The following is a 23,205-nucleotide window of genomic DNA, read 5'->3' on the forward strand; positions in this document are numbered from 1 at the left end:
TAAGTATATTTTAATGATGAGTGTAAAAATAATAAACTCATTACATGTTTACATAAATAACGTATTTTGGGGGCCGGCCCGGTAGCGCAGCAGTTAAGTGCGCACGTTCCACTTTCGTGGCCTGGGGTTCACTGGTTCGGGTCCTGGGTGTGGACATGACACCACTTGGCAAGCCATGCTGTGGCATGCGTCCCACATATAAAGTAGAGGAAGGTGGGCACGGGTGTGAGCTTAGGGCCAGTCTTCCTCAGCAAAAAGAGGAGGATTGGCAGCAGATGTTAGCTCAGGGCTAGTCTTCCTCAAAAAAACAAAAAACATGTTTTTATGAAAGACAACTTCATTTTCTAAAACTAAATATAATTAGTCGGGTGGCATTGTTTTACATTTTTATAATCTCATTAATATCTGGCTTAATAGAAGACAGATGCATTCTTATATCTGCTTTTGTGTTAAATCTTATTTGTGCTGAGGCCTAGCAGCTTTACCCACCATTGATTTAGTAATATTATGAAAATAGTTTTGACCTCAGGGACTCAGTCAAAGGGTGTTGGGAATCCTAAGGAGGCCATGGCCACTCTTTGCAAATGCTCTTCTGTGGTGTTTCTTGGTGCCCTTCACAATGCCTCGTTTACTGCCTTGTATATGGTTGATAATTGTTTGCGTTTACAGTGATCTTTTTCAAATGTGAATCAATTTTTTTCTCTTACATAAAACCTCTTCTAGTACAGAGCTTCACACTGTGCTGAGAATCTCATCTCGCTATTCAGCCTACTGATCTGGCCCTCACTCACCTCTCTAGCTTTAACTTTCTCTAGTTGCCTACCACATTGACCTTTATTATTTATTGAACACACCACACTCCCTTCTAGCCTGGAGCTTTTGCTGTTTCCTCTGTCTAGATAGCTGTCTGCCTCATTTTTACTTGGCTGATGATTTCATTCAAGTTTTCGTTAAAAAGCCATTTTCTCAGGCAGATAGTTGCTGTCCACGCCCCCAGTCCAAATTACTACCTCCTCCCTGGTCCTTTCGCATTGCTCTGTTTTGTTTCCCTTGTAGCCTCTGTTGCTGTATGAAATGATCTTATTTATTATTTGTTTGCTTGTTTACTCTCTGCCTCCTCTTCTTTCCTCCCCCTTAAAATAACTCGACTGTAAGCTTACAAGAGCAGGCACTTGTTCCCCACTATATTCCCAGCACATAGAACAGGGCCTGGCACATAGTAGGTAGTCAATAAATATTTGAAGAAATAAATGAAAGATGGATCTGTTCCTTGTTAATGATGTTTCTCTGTTTTTTTATATTTTTACATGTGTGTGTGTCCTTGGTTTTGTCAGTGGAAAGGGGAGACATCAGTGAAAGTCAGACTGTAGTACTTATACTGAGACAGCTTACAGAAATGTAGAATTGCAGAACTTTAAAAATTACAATGACAGTTTGAATACTCCAACTTCCTAATTATTTTTTGCAATATCCTGACAGATGGCTGTTTACCTGTTACTGGAATACTTCATTGATTAGGAGCTCTCTCAAGACAGCCCATTCTTTTATTCCTTTATTAATAGTACAAATGCTAAGGAAATTCTTCCATTTCACATATAATTTAGAATTTTAATAGTCCTGTTAGTTCTATTAGTAGGAAAGTTACATCCTATAGTAGTAATTTTACCTGGAATCATTGAATTTAAAGTTGCTAGAGACCTTACAAGTCATATAACTTCCTTCAGTTTACAAATGAGGAAGCAGATATCAGAAATATTAATGGGCTTGCTAAACTCTGAAGTCAAGACAGAAATGGGACAAGGACCCAGGTTAGTGGGTACCACTTCATTATTCTTACCACTATACCACTCAGTGCACGAATATAAAGTTGTTTACCTGTTTCTGGTTTATTTTAGAAGTGTATCCAGGAACCTTCTCCAAATAATGCTACTTTGGGCACAAATACTGTTTCTTAATGACATAAATAAAAATTCATCAGACATCATTTGTTGGTACTATAGCTAAGTTTCTGAAAGGTCAACTTAAGTATACTCCCTTTTAACTGTTATTGACATGTACTGTTTTATAGGCAGAACGTTACCAGAGTCTCCTCGAAGAGCTGAAAATGAACAAGATACAACTGCAGCTTTTCCAACTATATCATAATGAGAAAAAAATCCATCTTCTGAACACTGAGTTAGAGCATGTGAATAGGGATTTGAGTATCACAAAAGAGTCTCTTTCTCATCATGAGAACATAGTTAAAGCCAAGAAAAAGGAACATGGAATGCTAACTAGACAACTACAACAAACAGAAAAAGAATTAAAGTGAGTTTTAAAAAATAGATATTAACAGTTGGATTTTATATAGTTTGATAGAGAAAATAAAAATATAAGTGACACTTTGGAAGATGATTTTTTAAATAAACTTTTTACTTTGGAATATTTTAGATATACAGAAAAATTATAAAAATGTTACAGAGAGTTCTCATATTCCTCACACTCAATTTCTCCTACTAATACCATCTTACATTATTAGTATGATACATTTGTCAGAATTAATGGACCAGTATTGATACATTACTATTAAGTAAAGTCCATCCTTTATTCATATTTTTATAATTTTTGCCTAATGTACTTCTTCTGATCCAGAATACCATATTACATTTAGTCATCATGTCTCCAGAGTCTCCTCTTGGCTGTGACAGTTTCTCAAGACTTTTCTCATTTTTGATGACTTTGACAGTTTTGGGGAGTACTGATCAGGTATTTTGTAGAGTGTCCCTTGGTTGCAATTTCTCTGATAGTTTTCTCATAATTAGACAGGGTTTGTGGGTTTTGGAGAGGAAGACCATTACCAAGACCATTTTAACAAGAGGTAAAATGCCATTCTTATCACAGTGTATCAGGGATGTCAATATAGCATATATGTTATGTGACGTATCATCTATCTAACATATCAACATGATGTCACTGTTGATGTTGACCTTTGCTTCCTTATCTATAACCTCCTATTCCAACAGTGAGAAACCTGGCTTCCACAGTCTGCCATCCATTTGCTTAATTGTTCAATTCCGGTAATCATATATGGCAATATCAGAATTGTTCACACATACTCTCATGGGAACTATCTCTGCCAACTAGAGTACAATGCTTATGTGTAGCTCCTTCTTCTTTTAGGTTTATAGACTCCACTCATTTCCAAAGTTACTTAGGTTAGCACCTTTTCCCTCTACCTCCTTAAGTAAGATTGTTTCATACATTTGTAATAGAATTAGATTCTTTTGTCACATTTTGTGTTGCATTTAGGATCCCTTGGCCTCCTAAGTGATTTTTTAAAATTGGCATACGTTGATGTTCACTTTTGGTGCTGTAAAGTTCTGTAGGTTTTGACAAATGCTGATGTCATGTGTCCGCCATTATAGCATCATACAGAGTAGTTTACCACTCTTAAAAAATTCCCCTATGCTTCACCTGTTCAATCCTCGCCCCCAACCTCTGGCAACCACTGATCTGCTTGCAGTCTCTGCAAGTCAATTTTTAGAATTTATTTTTAAATGTATGATTTGATCAAAAGAACATTTTCCCTTTGTATATTATAAAGTTTAATTTCCTTTAAAGCAAACTTTATTTTTCTTTTTAGATCTCTTGAAGCACTTTTAAATCAGAAGAGACCTCAGTATATTAAAGCCAAAGAAAACACTTCTTACCACCTCAAGAAATTAGATCTGGCTAAGAAATCAATAAAGGACAGTGAAAAACAATGTTCTAAACAGGAAGATGACATAAAAGCCCTGGAGACAGAGCTGGTTGATTTAGATGGTGCATGGAGAAGTTTTGAAAAGCAGATTGAGGAGGAAATCTTACGTAAAGGGCGAGACATTGAACTAGAAGCCAGTCAGGTGAAAAAGTCAACATATGGGAAATCTTCTGTTTCTATTGTTTCAGCTGCTCCTTTTAGTTTGAAAAAAATTAGAGTGACCTCTGTTTCTGATATTTTAAGAGATTGTCTTTAGAATCTGAATTATGTGGATTTAAATATTCAGCTTGTATACAGAATCTAAATTTAATCTTTAGGCTATTTTTCTTTTATAAGAATAGATGCCATTATGACATTTATGAGTTAAAGTCATAGAAAATACTTCAACAAAATTATATGGTATTGTTTTGTAATAAAAGTTAGATAGTTGTATTACGTTTTTAAGGTAATCATTTTTTTGTCTCATGAATATTATAAAAACTTGAGAGTCAGATATATTTGGCTTTGAAGAAACATAATCGCTTAATTGACAGGAGGGAAATTATTACTTAAGGTGATTTAAAACGTTAAGTGATGAATTAATATCCGTTTTACTATTTAAGATTTAATTGTAATAAATTGATGGACATCCAAAAATTTGTAATTCAGAGTTTTTAAACATTCTCTCAATTAAGTTTTATCATTTATCTCTTCCTTTTCTTTTTTTTTGTGGCAAAGATTGGTGAGAAAGATTGGCCCTGAGTTAACATCTGTTGCCAATCTTCCTCTTTTTGCCTGTGGAAGATTGTCCCTGAGCTAACATGTGTGCCAGTCTTCCTCCATTTTGTATGTGGGATGCCACCTCAGTATGGTTTGATGAGCATTGTGTAGGTCCACGCCTGAGGATCCAAACCTGTGAACCCTGGCCTGCTGAAGCAGAGTGTGTAAACTTAACCACTACGCCACCAGGCCGGCCCCTCTCTCATTATTTTTATGATAATCTTATATCACAATATATATACTAAAATAATTGTGACTATATAAATAGAAAAACTACATAATTTTCTCTGAACTCCTCTTGCTTTTGGACTGTTAATGCGTTTCAATCTCCTTTTTTAAGAATTTCTTACAGAGACCTTATAGAGTTGGTTTTGAATACCTTATTGATCTATCTAAATAAACGGTTTTAAATAAGATGTTCATTTTGTGTTCACATTATCTTACCTGTAGAATATAGCCAATTATGATGTAATTTATATAAAATGTACTTTTGATAAGTTTATTCATCTTTTAGTAAAGGCTGTCATATAAAGAATTTCGTCTCATGCTTCTTAAGAGAGTTAGCAATGTTTAAATCCTCTTTATATAGCTGGATCGTTATAAGGAACTTAAGGAACAAGTAAGAAGGAAAGTGGCTATAATGACCCAACAACTGAAAAAACTGCAGTGGGAACAGAAGGCTGATGAAGAAAGACTGGCATTTGAAAAGAGGAGGCACAAAGAAGTTCAGGTACCTTGGTTTGTATCGTAATGATTTAGAATTATTTTCAGTAAAATTTTGTTTCCCCTCTGTATTAGCTTTTAAATATGTAAGTGGATTTTCATCAGACATAAGCAATTAACAAAAAAATTTTGGATTACCTATTGCGCCACTTAGTATCATTTAGGTGCTCTTTCATGGTCTAAGATATAAATAGACAGTGCCTTCATTCATGTATTCAATAAGCATTTTCTGTGTATTTACAGAGTGATAGGCATGGGCAGGTGATACAGTCTCTGTTCTTACATGTATTTTAGTCCAGGGGGTTGGAGGGAGGATAGACAAAGGAAAAAAACAAATGAATATATCAACAGACATGAGCGCAAAGTCTTTTGGAAAGGACATAGACTGAGAGGAGCTTGATAGCCTACATGGGAAATTACCACCAAGACATCGTAGTGTTCTGCCTGAGCGTAAGGCAGACCTGGCTCCCAGCCCGTCTTGTTCTCTCACTGACCTGTGTAATCTAGGTAAATAACTAATTTAACTTCTCTGGGCTTTGATCTCTTCATTTGTACAATGAGGATAGCTATGTCTACCTCATAGTGATGGGCAGGTTGAATAAGGTGAAAGTGAGTGTGATAATAGACCAAGCATCTGGTGTTTCCCTTTCATGTCCATGACCTTCTTTTCTAAAGACTGAGAATTGAGCTGTAAAATAATTATTATTGCACATTCGGCAATAATATCAAATTGTCATATTGTGGAGTCTATGGGCCATTCTGAAAATGTGACCACCATTTCTAATATGAATTGTAAGGGGAAATTGTTCTGAATTATATATATATTTGATTTATAAATGAATATTTGGAATTTAGAGGAAAAAATGTTTATTGATTACTTTGCTAGGCACTTTACATTTGCTAGACTCCTTTACATCTCACAGCAATACTGTAGGGGCAGTCAGTCATACACTTCATCTGAGGTACAGATGAAGGAACTGAGGGCTGGGATTTCAAAATGAAATATCTCTCTAGAAACGGATCTGACATTTTCCAGGAATAACAACAATAATATCACTATAATGTAGTGTTTATTTGTACATACCTGTATATACCATGTTTACAGCACTGTTGTAAACCCAATTAATCCTCAAACAACCTTATGAGTAGATATTAATATTGTTATGTTCTCATCCTGGTTGTTTCTCTGTTCTACTTTCTGCCTTGGTGATCAATAATCTCATAGCTTTTAACTATCCATCTGCTGATGACTCCCAAATTTGTATTTCTAGCTCAGACCTTCTAAACTCCAACTTTGTGTATTCAGCTGCTTCCTCAGCATCTCCATTCTGGATGTTGAATAGACATCTCAAACTTAAGTCCCAAAGAAAACTTTTGATCTTTACACCCAAATGTGCCTCATGCACAGTCTGTCCCATCTCAGGTGATGACAATTTAATTTACTGGTTGCTCAGGCCAGAAACCTTAGAGGCTATCTTTGACTCTTTTAGGAAATTCTGTTGGCTCCATCTTCAAAATAATACCAAAAATCTGATCACTTCTCTCCTCTTCTACTGCTATCACCCTGGTCCAAGTCACCAACCTATTTGTTTAGAGCACTGTAGTATCCTACTGAGTTTCCCTGCTCCCACTTTTGTCTCTCCACAATAGTCTGAGCACAGCAGCCAAAGTGATGCTTTTATCTAAGTCAGATCTTGAAACGTGTTCTTTTTGAAGTCTGCCAGTGGCTCCTCATCGCACAGAAAGTCTAAGTCGAAGTCCTTGAGTGCCCTACGTGGACCTGCCTGATCTGCTTGCTCCTCCCACCTCAATTTACATCTCAAACCTCCTCCTTTTCTATTCTCCCTCTTGTTCTCTGTGGTCTAGCTGTACTGGCCTTCTGGAACACATCAGACATATTTCTGCCTTAGGGCCTTTGCACTGGTTATTCCTCTGCCTGGAGCATGCTTTCCCTACATTTCTTCATTTTTAACTCCCTCACTTCCTGCAAGTCTTTGTTCAAATGTTGCCTTCTCAATGAGGCCTGCCCTGACTACCCTACTTAAAATTTTAGTCCCCACTGCACTTCCGCTCCCCTTACCGTGGCTCTGTTTTCCCGTGGCGTTTATCTCCTGACGTGCGATTTAATTTACTTACTGTAGTTGTCTGCCTTCTCCCTCTAGAACGGGAACTCCACATGAGCAGGATGTTTGTCTGATTTGTTCACTGATGCCTCCCACACTCTTAGAATAGTTCTTTATCTAGAGCAGATAATCAATAACTATTTGTTGAATTAATGAATTTACAGATGAAGGAATTGAGGCACAAGATGGTTAAGTTAACTTGACTAAACTACTAAGTGAAGGAATTGGGATTTGATTCCAAACACTTTGTCTCTAGAATGAATCTTCTTAACCCCTATACTGTACTGCCCCTCATTTGAGTCTCTGATTTGGCAGATGAACACAAACAAATATGAAAGGTGGAGTATATGATGATCTGGTAAGTAGAGGAGAGGACATTTTGTGGAGGGAGAAAAACAAATGCAGTAACAGCAGTAATTACTTTTACAACACTTGTATAATTTGTATCATTTTATACATATTTATGTATAATTATATATGTATAATATGTATAGTTATAAAATTATACACTGATTTCTATGAATACTCGTTGCACATTTTTGCCTTTGTGCATGCTAATTTTGGAAAAATTTACTTATCTTTACATGTTAAATTCTGTAGTTACCCAGACCACAAAGGCTTCCCTGGCCCTTCTTTTCTCCCTACCCCACCACAAAAAACCCCTGAAAATTCTTCCTCATCTAATCACTCTTTGTTCTTAATCTGTATCTATCTAAAGGCTTTTATCAGATTGGAGAAAATGTAGTTAATTGGTATAGCTGTACTAGACTGGAAGCTTCTTAAAGGCAGGATTCATAATAGTGTCCACTGTAAACCTTGTTCTTAGTAGATGTCAGTAAGTGTTGGTTGAATTGCTGTTGTCTTTTGAATACAAAAACGCTGATAGAAGAAGACCTAATGTGTCAGAGTGGAGAGAAAAGGAGGAATCTGTACCTATATTCAGTTCCCCACAGGACTAGTGACTCCCTTCCCGGACAGGAGGGGCTATAACTTTCCGCTGATCCCAAGATCGCTGCACAGTGTTTGTTTTCCCAGACAACTAGCATGATCAGCTGGCATCTCATATCTGGAATATCTGGTACCAAGGCAATCTGATTACTCACCATTATGTGTCCAGCAGTGCACCCAGACCCTGACACACCTCCCTTTGGGATGATGAGAGGAAAGAGGACCTTCTCTCTTCTTGATCCTGGTCTTTTACATTTTCTCCAGTAAAGCCTATTCTTTGACCTGAGCCATGTCTGAAGTTTGTTCTGAGCCCTTTGCATAACTGGTGGTGACCCCGAAGAGACCTACCGGGCATGTTAAGTAATGATGACAAAGGGGCCCATCTGGCACGACACAAGCCCTGGGTGTGGCCACAGTAAAGGCAGAGGCAGGTGTTCCCACTTAACTTAACTTGGTATTCCTCCTTAACTAATCTTGTTTTTTCCTCTTTGAATAGAATTCTTCAGTGAGATAATAGAATTTCAATATGGGGACTCTAATTTCAAAATGTGTGAGTTTCTTCAGAAAAGGAACTATGTCTTGCTTATTTTGTAACTCTGGCCCCTAGCACAGTAGATGTTTGTTCAGTGAATTTGTGTGATAAATGACTAAAATGAGATAGTTATCCTCATGGAATATGTTGGTCATTTTCCACTTGAAAACTATGGTATTTCTTCTCTCCTGCTGTTGTATACTGAAAAAGAATTATGTTTTTTACTTTTGTACACAAATTTTGTAAATTTTTGGTTTTAGATCACTTAGTTAATGGAGTAAGACAGATTAATCTTGCTATGGTACACAGGATGAATTAGACAAGGGAAAGGTTAAAGACATCAAGCCAATTGGAGACTACTGCAGTACTTGGATTTAGCAATAAAGTGAATGGAGCAAGACTTTTGTGAAGTGCTTCTCCCACAAGCCTAAAGTTGCGTTATAGGTTCCTAAACTATTATGGCACACAGCCGCTCCACTGAAATTACTTATTTAATTGTCTCTCCCACCAGATCTTAGTCCTTGAGGGCAGGGACTCAGGCCTGTTCAGTATTATTTCTCTAGTTCCTAGCACATAGTAGCCAGTGAATAAATATTTATTGAATGAATTCATTTGAGGGACAGATAAGAACTATGTATAGATATTTGAAAATAATCCTCTGGGAGTTTGACATTACCGGAGTAAACTTGCTGGAGATCACTTAAATTGTGGAGCCAGGATTTGAACCCTGATTCTTTTTTTTTTATTTATTTATTTTATTTTTTTTAAAGATTTTATTTTTTCCTTTTTCTCCCCAAAGCCCCCCGGTACATAGTTGTATATTCTTCGTTGTGGGTCCTTCTAGTTGTGGCATGTGGGACGCTGCCTCAGCGTGGTTTGATGAGCAGTGCCATGTCCGCGCCCAGGATTCGAACCAATGAAACACTGGGCCGCCTGCAGCGGAGCGCGCGAACTTAACCACTCGGCCACGGGGCCAGCCCCTTGAACCCTGATTCTTGTAACCTCAAAGCTCTATACCATACTGCCTTTTGAAAATTAAAATTTCCTCTTATGAGTATTTTTAAAAGATCTTTTTTTTTTTAAAAGATTTTTTATTTTTTCCTTTTTCTCCCCAAAGCCCCCCAGTACATAGTTGTGTATTCTTCGTTGTGGGTTCTTCTAGTTGTGGCATGTGGGACGCTGCCTCAGCGTGGTCTGATGAGCAGTGCCATGTCCGCGCCCAGGATTGGAACCAACGAAACACTGGGCCGCCTGCAGCGGAGCGCGCGAACTTAACCACTCGGCCACGGGGCCAGCCCCTATGAGTATTTTTATATAGTTATATTTGATATATTTCAAATTTAAAACTTAACGATACTATAGTAAGTTCTAGGTATATAGTGAAAAATGATCAGTTTTGTTTGTTTGGAGTTGCTGTAATTGATTTTAAGTTTCATTTTTTGTTTTAGGAAAATCTAAAACAAGTAAAAGAACAAATAGAAGATCATAAAAAACGAATAGAGAAATTGGAGGAGTATACAAAAACATGCATGTATGTATAGTAAAAAAATTCCTTGCAGAATATTTTTGGTATATTCATCAAGGGTCTGGTATATTTGTGGTATATTCGTCAAATGACTGCTTCCACTGTATTATAATGTTCTTGCTCTTCATTGTTTTTCATTTCATTGTAGATAGTTAAAATTCATACTTAACCACATAAATAAATAAAATATTTAAGTTTTGAAAATATAAATGTTTACCAGCAGTGAAACTTAAAGCTTTCTTTTGGTATTGATATTTTATAAGAAAAGCCATGTCATGAAAGCTAGTACGACCTAAGTGTTCTCCCAATAAGAATTTCTTTTTGATTGGCATTTACTGAATCATTAAGCTCATAATGATCGTTCTGATATATATAGTGATCTATCCTTATGTTTTTGGTATCTAGAAATATGTATCTTTTGAATCAACAATGAATGATCAAAATCTCTTTTGCCCATGTTTGGTGCTAGGTTTATTTTATTGTATCTTTCCTCATTTAAAATTGATAGAGCTCTATTTCATTCCCCTGCAATGCCAGACAAGAGTATGTTGTATCTTGTAATTTGTAAATTTTGATTTTTCTTTTTGCTATATAATTTGTTGTTGTTATTGTTATGTAGGGATTGCTTGAAAGAGAAAAAACAGCAAGAGGAAACCCTAGTGGATGAAATTGAAAAAGCAAAATCAAGAATGTCTGAAGTTAATGAAGAGCTGAATTTTATTAGAAATGAATTGCAGAATGCTGGAATTGATAGCCATGAGGGAAAACGTCAGCAAAAGAGAGAAGAAGTTCTGGAACACCTTAAAAGACTTTACCCAGACTCTGTGGTAATTGGAAATTAATAATTAATTGAAACAAAAAGGCTAAGCTTTCTTATTTGGGATTAAAAATTACCATTATTAGGAAGCAAAAGCAAAATTATTCAGAAATATTTTGAGTTTTATGTTTGATAATTTATATTTAAAATATAATAGTAAATAATTGGAGTAAAATGTAAATAACTTCCAGTAGTGTCTATAGATAAGTAATTACTGGGGAGAAACATTGACATGGACACATTACCCAGAAAGTCCAAGTTATCGCCAGTATCCCCAAAGGACATAGGTGCCGTGGGGTAGTCTGGTCCCCCAGACACAAAGCCCCAAATTTCATATTCTTCATGGTTTCAGTTTTTTAAAATATTTCCAGCAGATATCGTTGGTATACTTTTGAAACAATGAAATTTTATTCTCTAAATCAGACTGTGCATCTAGTATCGCTGGTGTATTTTGTTAGCCCCAGTACAGCAATATCTAACCTGTTGCTTGGGGTGTTAACTTCACAGAATTATTTCCTTTGGTATTAGGGTCTGGCATCTCACTCTCTTGCCACTAACACCAGTGTACACTGTGCAGTCTTTATTTTATGAAGGCGTATTTTCAGCATTTGTCACTGTTAATCACTTGCACTTTTTGAAACACCTGTCCGCTGGCCTCCATGATACCACGCTCTCATGATTTTCCCCTTTCTCTCTGGCCACCTCATCTTACTCTCCTTTACATCATCTTTTTGACTTCTGACTCTTAAATTTGGTCTTGACCTCTAAATAATGATGGAGCAGTAAGGCTGGATCATAGAATCCTTCCCCTAGTAGCAGACAAAATGACAAAAACTAGTAAAAAACTAGTTCAACAACAAAACAAAGAAAAGGGCTCATACATCTAATGCTGTAAACTTGAGAAAATGTTAATAGTCTAGGACTTTTTTAAAAGATTGAAATATAGCATTGCTTGTTCTTAATTCTGCAGTAGGCAAACTGATAAATTGCTTAATTCCTGAGAAGTCTTACCTAATATCCTGTAATCAATCAAGAAGCAAGCTCATATGTATTTATTTCTTTTTGAGTAAAAAATCTAATGAATCAGGGAATGTGAAGCTCTGATGCTCTTAGATGGAAGTGAAGGCTCTAGGGCTTCTCATTAAATTGAGAGGCCAGGTCAAAGCCCTCTCCCCAAAATGGGATTTATCCTTCTCCCCTAAGGTAGAGGAAGCTTGATATGGGATATTTAATTAAAAGCTCAGAAGAAAAAGCAAAACTCAGGTGTTCAAACAAGCATCCAGAGCCTTAGCTCAGCTCTGACTTACCCCTGCCCTCCAAGCCATTGGGTGGTAGGAGATAGATCAGAAAATACTTAGAAGACAGAACAGAAAATGCTTGTCTGTTAAACTGTTGCTCAGAGGAGATAACCGTCTGAGTTTTAGGTGAGGCAATCAAAACAAGCTATCCACCACAGCAAATAAAAGGTCTACAGAGCTGTTCACATTAAACATAAGCACGGTGAAAAGAATTGATATGGCAGCTGTAGGTACATATAATAATAAAGAGAAAGAATAAGTTAGAAAGCATTTATCTTAGTCTGAAAGAAGGTTACAGAACAAAATCCCCCATAAGTGTTTTATGCTAGGGACAGTTTAATAAGAGCTTGAATTCATAAAACCAGATTCAAATATGAGCTAAAACAGAATAAAATAAAAAGGAAAATATAGAGCTAAGATAACAAATCAAGGGGCCAGCCCCGTGGCATAGTGCTTAAGTTTGCACACACTGCTGTGGATGCCCAGTATTCACGGGTTTGGATCTCAGGCACAGACCTACACATCGCTCATCAAGCCATGCTGTGGCGGGATCCCGTATACAAAAGAGAGGAAGATTGGCACACATCTTAGCTCAGGGACAATCTTCCTCACCACAAAAAAAAGAAAGAAAGAAAACAAATCAAGAACATACATTATTACTGAGCTAATAAATGAATTTCAAGTAGCAAGGAATACGTGACACAGCTGAAAATGAAATTACTGACCTAGAAGTAAGGCTTGAGTTAATCATGGGTGAATGGCAAAGTGAAAAACAAAAAGCAAGATAATAAATATTAAAGACAATGATGATCTATCATAAAGAAATTGGTATTCCTGAAGTAGAACCAAGCAAATGAACAGAGTCTGAAGATATAAAATTGAATCTTCAGATATTCTAGGGAACATTGCTACAGGACAGTTGACATACTGACATTTTCTAGGAAACTTTGAACTTCAGTCTAATTAATTCTTGACCATTCTTCAGATCTCAGCTCGAATAACACTTCTTCGTAGGAAGCCTTCCGTGACTTCTCAGGTCAACCTGGTCCCTGTTATATACTCTCAGAGCACTGTGTGCTTTATCACAGTGTCTATTATAACTTTATTTTGTACATACTATAATTATTATTTCTGTCTTTCTTCCCTACTAGTTCTGTCAGGTCACAGAGTATCTTTTTTGTTCAGTAATCTTTACTCAGTTTCTAGCTCAGTACCTGCATGTAGCAGGAGTCTCATGGATTCTTATTTAATAAATAAAGGAATGGATGAATACTGTTTAATTACTGTAGCTTTGTAAGATATTCTAATACTTTGATAAGGCTAGTCCCCCTCCTCATTACTCTTTTTAAATGAAGTGTGACACACCTAAATGGATATTTCATAATGAAACTTATGTCCATTTGAATGAGACTGTTGAATTATGATATTTATAGTCTTGTAAAATTAGTTTTTGGTCTCTGCTGCCTTGTTGTTAGAAAACAATGAATTGTATGTTCCTCGCTAATGTATTTCTTTTTCTCTCATTTTTTGGAACCTGCTAAGTTTGGAAGACTACTTGACCTGTGTCATCCTATTCATAAGAAGTACCAGCTGGCTGTTACTAAACTTTTTGGTCGGTACATGGTTGCCATTGTTGTAGCATCTGAAAAGGTAGCAAGAGATTGTATTCGATTTCTGAAGGAGGAAAGAGCTGAACCTGAGACATTCCTTGCTCTAGATTACCTTGATGTAAGAAATTTGTAATGTTTGCTGTTTAGAAGTGATAAAATCTTGTCTTCTAAAGTATGTTTTTATTGCCTAAAACTATGGTAGTGATTGAAAAAAATCATAGCTTGGATGCCAGTTAGTCGTTTATTCAAATGGCTGGTGTTAATACAGTGGCAGGCAAAGAATAATATCAAGTGGGTGCTGTCTTTCTTGACTTCATGTCATTTCTTCCTAATCTAGTTTTGCCGTAAGTCTACCTTGATGACTTTCAGGACATTGCTCTAGCAGTGCACCTCTCTGCCAACTAGCCGGCAGTTTATTTTGTTCTATAGCAACATATAGGAGATGGAGGAGACATGTAGTCTGTCAGTGAAATGCCACCCCAGAGTCTCAGTTGTAAATATATGATCCAGTAAATATGTGTCAGCTCTTTATGGAGCAGGCTACATTTTGAGCCTTGAGATAGGTATTGAGAGGTCTTAGAGTATTCAGAATCTAAATTCCTGAGGCATGAACTCTGTCATTATCACAATTGATATCCTTCAGTGATTTTTTAATTGCCTCTTAAAGAAAATGTTCTACTTGGTCCAGCTGTCAAGACCCTAAACTGCAGGCAGGTTGTATAGTGGTTAAGAGCACATGCCTTACAGTTAGACTGACCTGAGTTTGAATCTCAGCCCCATTTCCAATTAGTTCTCACTAATTTGTTCTCAGTTTTTCTGAGCTTCAGTTTCTTCATCTGTGAAGTGAAGGAATTAGTCCTTACCTTATTGGTTTATTGCAAGGAGTCATTACATGTAGAGCACCTAGCACAGTGCCTGGTACAGAGGAGGGGCTCAGCAAACACTAGCTGGGTGCTAATGGTCCGGACTTGCCTTTTGTACTTCCACACTTTTGCCTATACCTGCTGCCCACTAAAACTACTTAACCTAATTCATTTGCCTATTAAAATCCTGTTTTACTTATTTCATGCTTAAGATTTTTTCAAGGCACACCTATTTTTTAAGAATCTAATCTAATACAGAAGTGTATGAAATATAAAGGACATGCTCCTACCCCTTCTCAATGCCCAATTCCTTAATCGTATCTACTTTAGATTGCTTCCATACCTACAAATTTACATAAATATATACTCCCAGTTATGTATATGCACACACATTTTGGTTGTATATAGAGCTCCTGCTTTTTTTTATTTTACAAAAATAAGATCCTACTTGCTGTTTTTCAGTAATGCATTGCAGACACTTTTTTGATCTATTTATAGACCCAACGTAAAAGTCATGTCAAAGAAGGTCTGAAGGCTTTCCTGATCATTTAAGCCTAAAATGATTTTTTGAGTTCCATAATGTTATGTTATTCTTTTGACACATATGTAAATAGATTTTGTCTCCTACTAGATTTTATGATTTTGAGAACATGGAGCACTTCTCATGCATTGCTTTGTCCCAACTAGTGACAGAGTTGAATCAGGAAATTGGATCTTCTGGCTTTTGATGAAGTGTACTTTTTAAAAATATTACATGAGCCAATGGTGGGATATAGTTCATCAGGTTCTTGTCAAACTTTTATTGTATATAAGTGCATACTATTAATCTCTTGCCGTCACACATTTTTTTTTGAGAAAGAATGTACTGAGTAACTGATTTTCATTTTAATCTGTCTAATGTATCAAGTATTTTTTAAACCTTTTAGATCAAGCCAATCAATGAAAGATTAAGGGAGATTAAAGGCTGTAAGATGATGATAGATGTCATAAAGACTCAGTTTCCTCAGCTGAAGAAAGTAATTCAGTTCGTGTGTGGGAATGGCCTTGTCTGTGAGACTGTGGAAGAAGCAAGGCATATTGCATTCAATGGACCTGAAAGACGGAAAGTAAGAGGCTTAGATTGCACTTTTGGATAATTTGAAGCTGTATTTAGAAAACTAACATATCACACACACACAATTATTTATATATGCTTTTTAAAATGTTCCCTTTTATAAGGAAAACTTAGATAGAATCTAAGATGGTTATGACTTCAGTAGTTTTTATAATGTTCAGTTGAGTTTTCAAAATATTAACTTCTGTAGCATTTTCCAATATCATAAATTATATTTTGGAAATTAGATTTATTGTCATAAGAGCCTTAAGCAGTTAATTTTTTTTTCACTTTATATGCAATACATGTCCTTGCTGAATCTCGGATTTTCCCTGTGTTTGCATATGTAATACATATGTTTCTGAATACTAGGAAAGACTTTAGGTGCTTATTTTACATTCTGGGTTAATTTTTCCGTAGGTTAATGGAGATACTAACTGTCCTTTTATATATTCAAGGTTTTAACACATTTGAACTTATAGAAATAGCACAATTGAAATGAGGATACTGAATACTAATCTCTTGAGGGAATAATTTTGGTTTTGAACATAAATGCTATTTTACTCTCAGTTGAATAGAGTTTGTATTTAGTTCAGCAATGTTAAATTCCTCAAAATACCTAATAAAGTTTTTTTTTAGCTACATTTATAGTGAAGTGTTACATAGTGCCTAGGGGCATAAGCTATGAAGTAAGACCAGTGATGCTACTTAGTGATTAATTATGTAACTTCAGGCAAGTTTCTAAGCCTTTAATTGTAGTTTTATCATCTAAAATTAGGGAAGTAATAGTACCTATTTCATAAGTTATAAGAATTAAATTACATAATAACATGCAAAATCTGTTATAGTGCCTAGCAAATAGCTCTCAAAAAGTGGTATTCATTTTTTTGTTTACTAATCAATTAACACATTTGATCTTGAATGTCTAGAATTGCACTTAACACAAAATAGGCTATTTTTATGAAAGGTAGGAATTTTCAGTGTTAAATGTATTGACTTGTGTAATATGATTAACTTCTCATACATTTTAGGACTTTTGTCAGTAATAATCTTAATGATAATGCAGTCACTGTCTGAGTAATCACCATCATTGATTTCTACATATTAAATTTAAGCAGGTGCAGGCTCAGCCCCATGGCAGAGTGGTTAAAGTCTGTGTGCTTTGCTTTGCTGGCCTGGGTTCACAGATTTGGATCCCGGATGCAGACCTACTCCACTCACCAGCCATGCTGTAGAGGCGTCCCGCATACAAAAAAATAGAGGAGGATTGGCACAGATGTTAGCTCAGGGCTAATCTTCCTCAAACAAAAAAAAGAGGAGGATTGGCAGCAGATGTAGCTCAGGGCAGATCGTCCTGAGCAAAAAAAAAGAAAAAGAAATTAAACAGGAGTAATAAGTGAGCTACTAAGGTATCTTATTTTGCTACCTAATTATGCTAAAGTTGACTTTTGTATATTTCTAAAATATATTTTATAAAATTGATTTTTGAAGTTTTGTGTGGTCAATTTAAAGAAGTCACATGAAGATAAGACTATTTATTTCTTCCTTCAATCAACATATATTTATGATTTATATCTTGTTCACAGTAACATGCCTTACCCCTTTAGGCTGTATCTTGTTCTTACCATCATTTCAAAATTTTAATGAGCTTTATTTGTCTTACTTGTATCTTAAGGTATACTCCACGGACTTTTATCTCCTTCCTGTTATTATTATTTCACTTAAAGAATTTTCTCTGTGTTTTAGGATACGTAAAACATTTAGATAGATGTCACATTTTCACAGAATCATCTTTTGTCTTCAATTTGTGCTTTTGATTTTCTGTGGACTTGATATCTTTCCATAGACTTGATAGCATGTTCTAGAATTTTCTTTATTCAAACACTGCAAGTGATGTCACAAAATGATATATTGGTTAGTTAATAAGCTACATACAGTATGTATAAACTACATAGTATAAGTTATAGCAATTCTGGCTATAGTTTGGTCATCAAGATTTTTATGATAACTCAATTTTTAAATATTTTTGTAACAAAATTTTAAAACCTGGAATCTCTTTAAATACATGTGATTCTTCCATCCATTCCCCTTGACCAGAGAAACAACAATTATTTGCTTCTTTTTCCCATAGACTGTATGGTGTTACTACAAAACATATATAGAAAGATCTGTTTATGCTCTGCCCTTTTGCTATGGTGTAGGAAAAAGCAGACCCAGAAAAATGTCATTAACTAGCTGGATAATTTGTGAAAAGATCATTTTTCCAAAAATTACCCACATTAAACAAGAGAAAGTGAAAATGCAGAGTACAGTAAGTTGGAAAAATTGGATACCATCTGGAATAAATATAGTTGAATCTAAACTTCATACCTTATATCAGAATATATTCCAGATGGATTAGAAATGTAAATGTAAAAGTGAAACTTTAAGGGTACTAAGAAAAACCATGGGAAATTTTTTCTTTATCTCAGAGATAGTGAGGCCTTTCCAATGTGACAAAAATCCCAAAAGCTGTAAGAGATGGGTAAATTAATATAAACATAAAAATTTGTGCATGGCAAAAGCCAGCATAAGCAAAATCCAAAGACACGGCAAACCAGGGAAAATATTTGCAACTCAGAGTGAAGAGCAAATTTTCCTACAAATCAATAAGGAGAAGAACAAAAATAAAGTGGAAAAATGGACAAAAGATTTGAATAAACTTATTTTCATAAAAGGAAATATAATTATTCATAAATATGAATGCTTATCTTCACTTAAAATATGGGAGATGCCCGTTAACTATCGTGAAATTGGCCATGTGCAGGCTGCAGTTGGGAAAGCACCATCACTCTGAGGGGCGTGTTGAAGAGGGTTTCCCAGTCCCAAGTCAGGGAGACAGTACTCTTTTTTGTTTGTTTGTTTTTTGAGGAAGATTAGCCCTGAGCTATCTACTGCCAGTCCTCCTCGTTTTGCTGAGGAAGCCTGGCCCTGAGCTAATACCTGTGCCCATCTTCCTCCACTTTATATGGGGGACGCCTACCACAGCATGGCGTGCCAAGTGGTGCCATGTCCGCACCCAGGATCTGAACCAGCGAACCCTGGGCCGCTGAGAAGCAGAATGTGCACACTTAACCACTGCGCCACTGGGCTGACCCCAGGAGGAGGTACTCTTAAAGCCCTGCACCGCACCCACAGGAAGCTGCTTTAATGGTTAGGCCTACTTGGTACCAGGCTCTTAGCTGGGAAGGACTTTGAAGACCATTCGGTTCAACTTCTAACTTGCAGATGTGGAAACTGAAGCCCAGAGAGGGTATGCAACTTGTCCAAGGTTCCACAGCCAGTTGCATTTAAAAACAGTATGAATAGAGTAGTGACATCAGCACATTATGGTGGAGTGAGCTCTTCCCTTAGACTCTCCCTGCTAAGATCCAATGAAAAGGACACTCATAAACCAACAGAGGACATTCACACAACACAATAGATGTCTGAGAGATCCATGCAGCCGTACGTCTGAAGGTGGAGGTGCTCAGCCCCCTGGGAGGCAGTGGAAGGAGGTAAGGGGATCTCCTTTCCCTCCCTGAACAGTTGTAATCTAGGGCATGGGACCGCATGTGGCTCTAAGAGGAGAGGGGAGAAAGAGCAACACTCTGCAGGAATGCCTCCTCTCTCAGAGTTGCCTCCCAACCCATGGGAAGGCTAAGCAATCACGGGGATGTCTTCACCAAGCCAAGCAGCCCAGGAGGGCAGACAGTGAGGACATAACAGAAGTGCCCCCAGGATCATACACGTGAAGGAAAGTGCCCCTCCCCCACCTGGCACACCAGCTTGACTGGTTGGCCAAAGCAAAGGACCACCAACAGAGCTCCTGTGTGCCTATATGTGTAAAACAGCAGAGGCCAGTGGGCAAATGTAAATGGGCGCTGTTAGCACAGCTTCAAAAGGACAGGCACAGCTGCCAGGGATCACAACAGGCTCACAATACACAGATCCCATCCCCTGCCCAGTGGCAGCAAGTGGAATCTGCAACCAAATACTACCACTATGCAACAACACAAATGCACCCCATCAAATAGTATGAAGAGGTATATTAATGCTCTAGACCATAAGGAAAATGACAAGTACCCAGAAATCAATCCTGAAGTCACAGAAATGTACAATCTAAGTGACAGGGAATTCAAAGTAGCTATCACAAAAACATGAGGAACCAGCCCCATGGCTGAGTGGTTAAAGTTCCTCACTCCACTTCAGCAGCCTGTGTTCACTTGTTCAGATCCCAGGCACGGACCTACTCCACTCATCAGCCATGCTGTGGAGGCATTCCATTTACAAAATAGAGGAAGATTGGCATAGATGTTAGCTCAGGTCTCATCTTCCTCAAGCAAAAAAAGGGAAGATTGCCAACATATGTTAGCTCAGGGGGAATCTTCCTCACCATAAAAACCTCAAAACAACAAAACCCTCAAGGAGTTACAAGAAAACTCAGAAAGATAGTTCAATGAAATCAGGAATAGGATTAATGAACAGAGAATTCGTCACAAAAGAGACTGAAACTAAAAAAAATCAAAAATGTTGGAGATGAAAAACACAATGAATGAGATAAAAATCTGGAATCTGTAATAGTACTGATAGAGGACAGAATTAGCAACTTAGAGGACAGAAATATAGAAATGCTTCAAATGGAGGAGAAGAGAGAACTAAGACTAAAAAGAAATGAAGAAATTCTCTGAGAAATATCCAACTCAATTAGGAAATGCAACATAAGGACTATAGGTATTCCAGAGGGAGAAGAGGGAGAGAAAGGAGCAGAGAGCTTGTTCAAAGAGGTAATAGCGGAGAGCTTCCCAAACCTGGGGAAGGAGCTGGAAGTACAAGTAAAGGAAGCCAATAGCACTCCTAATTACATCAATGTAAAAAGACCTTCTCCAAGGCATATAAGTAAAATTGGCAAAAGTCAATGACAAAAAATATTAAGGGCAGCAAGGCAGAAGAAAATAACCTACAAAGGAATCCCTATCAGGCTTTCAGTTGATTTCTCGGCAGAAAACTTACAGGCTAGGAGAGAGTGGAATGATATGTTCAAAATTCTGAAAGACAGAAACTTTCAGCCAAGAATACTCTACCCAGTGAAAATATCCTTCAGATATGATAGATAAAAACTTTCCAGATAAACAAAAGCTGAGGGAATTCATCACCACAAGACCACCCTACAAAAAATGCTCAAGAAGGCCCTCATACCTGAAAATAAATAAATAAATAAATAAATAAATAAAGGGTTAACAGAGCCTTGAACAAGGAGATAAATAGGCAGACAAAACCAGAAAATCACAGCTCTCTGTCAGAACAGGTTAGCAAACAATTATAACGTTAAAGATAAAAGAAAGGAAATCATCAATAATAACTATGATCACTTCATTTTAACCACAAACTCAACACAAAATGGAATAAGTTGTGACAAAAATAACTTAGAGAAGAAGAGAGGGGTGGAACCTGCTTAGACTAAGGAAATAAGAGGCTATCAGAAAATGGACTATCTCATCTATCTCATCTACAAGATCTTTTATACAAACCTCATGGTAACCACTAAACAAAAAATCAGAACAGAGACACAAATGATAAATAAAGAGAAAACTGAGAAAACCATCATAGAGAATCACCAAACTGAATTGGCAGTCAGAAATACATGGGGTGAGAAACAAGGGAAATACAGAACAACCGGAAAACTAGTGATAAAGTGGCATTATTATACCCTCACATATCAATAATCACTCTAAATGTAAATGTATTGAGTTCTCCAATCAAAAAACACAGAGTGGCTGGATGTATTAAAAAACAAAACCCATCAATATGCTGCCTCCAGGAAACATATTTCAGGTCTAAGGACAAACAGTCTCAGAGTGAAGAGATGAAAGACAATACTCCAAGCTAATGGCAAACAAAAGAAAGCAGATGTTGCCATACTTACATCAGACAAAGTAGACCTCAAGACAAAAAAGGCAATGAGAGACAAAGAGGGGCAGTATATAATGATAAAGGGACACTCCACCAAGAGGACATAACACTTATAAATATATATGCACCTAACACAGGAGCACCAAAGTACAGAAAGCAACAATTAACAGACCTAAAAGGAGAAATTAACAGCAACACAAGAATAGTAGGGAAACTTAACACCCCACTTACATCAGTGGATAAGTCATCCAGCCAGAAAGTCAATAAGGAAATAGTGGAATTAAACAAAAAACTTGACCAGATGGACCTAACAGATATATGTAGAACACGCCATCCAAAAACAGCAGAATACACGTTCTTCTCAAGTGCACATGGAACATTCTCAAAGGTAGACCATATGTTGGGAAACAAGGAAAGCCTCAATAGATTTAAGAAGCTTGAAATAATATCAAGTATCGTTTCCAACCATAATGCTATGAAATTAGAAATCAACTACAAGAAAAAAGCTGGAAAAGTCACAAATATAGGGAGACTAAACAACATGCTACTGAATAACCAATGGATCATTGAAGAAATTAAAGGAGAAATCATAAAATATCTAGAAACAAATGAAAAGAGACCAAACAAACTCATATGGGATGCAGCAGAAGCCTTCCTAAGAGGCAAATTCATAGCAATACAGGCCCACCTTCACAAACGAGAAAATTCAAATAAGCAATCTTAAAATACACCTAACAGAACTAGAAAAAAAAGAACGAAGTCAGAAGTCAGCATAAGGAGGGAAATAATAAAAATTAGAGCAGAAATAAATGAAATTGAAACCAACAAAAACAGGATCGATTAAGAGCTCATTCCTTAAGAAAATAGAAATCGACAAACCCTTAGCCAGACTTACTAAGAAAAAAAGAGAGAAGGCTCAAATAAATAAAATTAGAAATGAAAGAGGAGAAATTACAGTGGATACCACAGAAATACAAAAGGATTATAAGAGAATACTATAAAAAACTATATGCCAGCAAATTGGACAATCTAGAAGAAATGGATAAATTCTTAGACTCATACAACCTCCCAAAACTGAATCAAGAAGAAACAGAGAATCTGAATAGACCAATCACAAGTAAAGAGATTGAAACTAATAAGAAACTGAAAGCAATTCCTCTGAGAACAGAAAAAAGACAAGGGTGCCCACTCTTGCCACTGTCGTTCAGCATAGTACTGGAGGTTTGGGCCAAAGCAATTAGGCA

The 23,205-nt window shown here is 36.7% G+C and overlaps 1 protein-coding gene across 1 annotated transcript in view; it reads left to right on the forward strand.

Annotated features, from left to right (window-relative positions):
• Nucleotides 1–23,205, forward strand: part of SMC1B (structural maintenance of chromosomes 1B) — an 80,474-nt gene that overhangs the window by 20,515 nt on the left and 36,754 nt on the right. Inside the window, exons 5-11 of the mRNA XM_046646760.1 lie at nt 2,069–2,307; nt 3,623–3,881; nt 5,088–5,228; nt 10,273–10,355; nt 10,969–11,176; nt 14,007–14,192; nt 15,864–16,043. Coding sequence (XP_046502716.1) covers nt 2,069–2,307; nt 3,623–3,881; nt 5,088–5,228; nt 10,273–10,355; nt 10,969–11,176; nt 14,007–14,192; nt 15,864–16,043 — 1,296 coding nt within the window. The remainder of the gene's footprint in view (nt 1–2,068; nt 2,308–3,622; nt 3,882–5,087; nt 5,229–10,272; nt 10,356–10,968; nt 11,177–14,006; nt 14,193–15,863; nt 16,044–23,205) is intronic.

The sequence above is a fragment of the Equus quagga genome, chromosome 19, assembly GCF_021613505.1.
Source record: "Equus quagga isolate Etosha38 chromosome 19, UCLA_HA_Equagga_1.0, whole genome shotgun sequence".
Classification (NCBI taxonomy): Eukaryota; Metazoa; Chordata; class Mammalia; order Perissodactyla; family Equidae; genus Equus; species Equus quagga.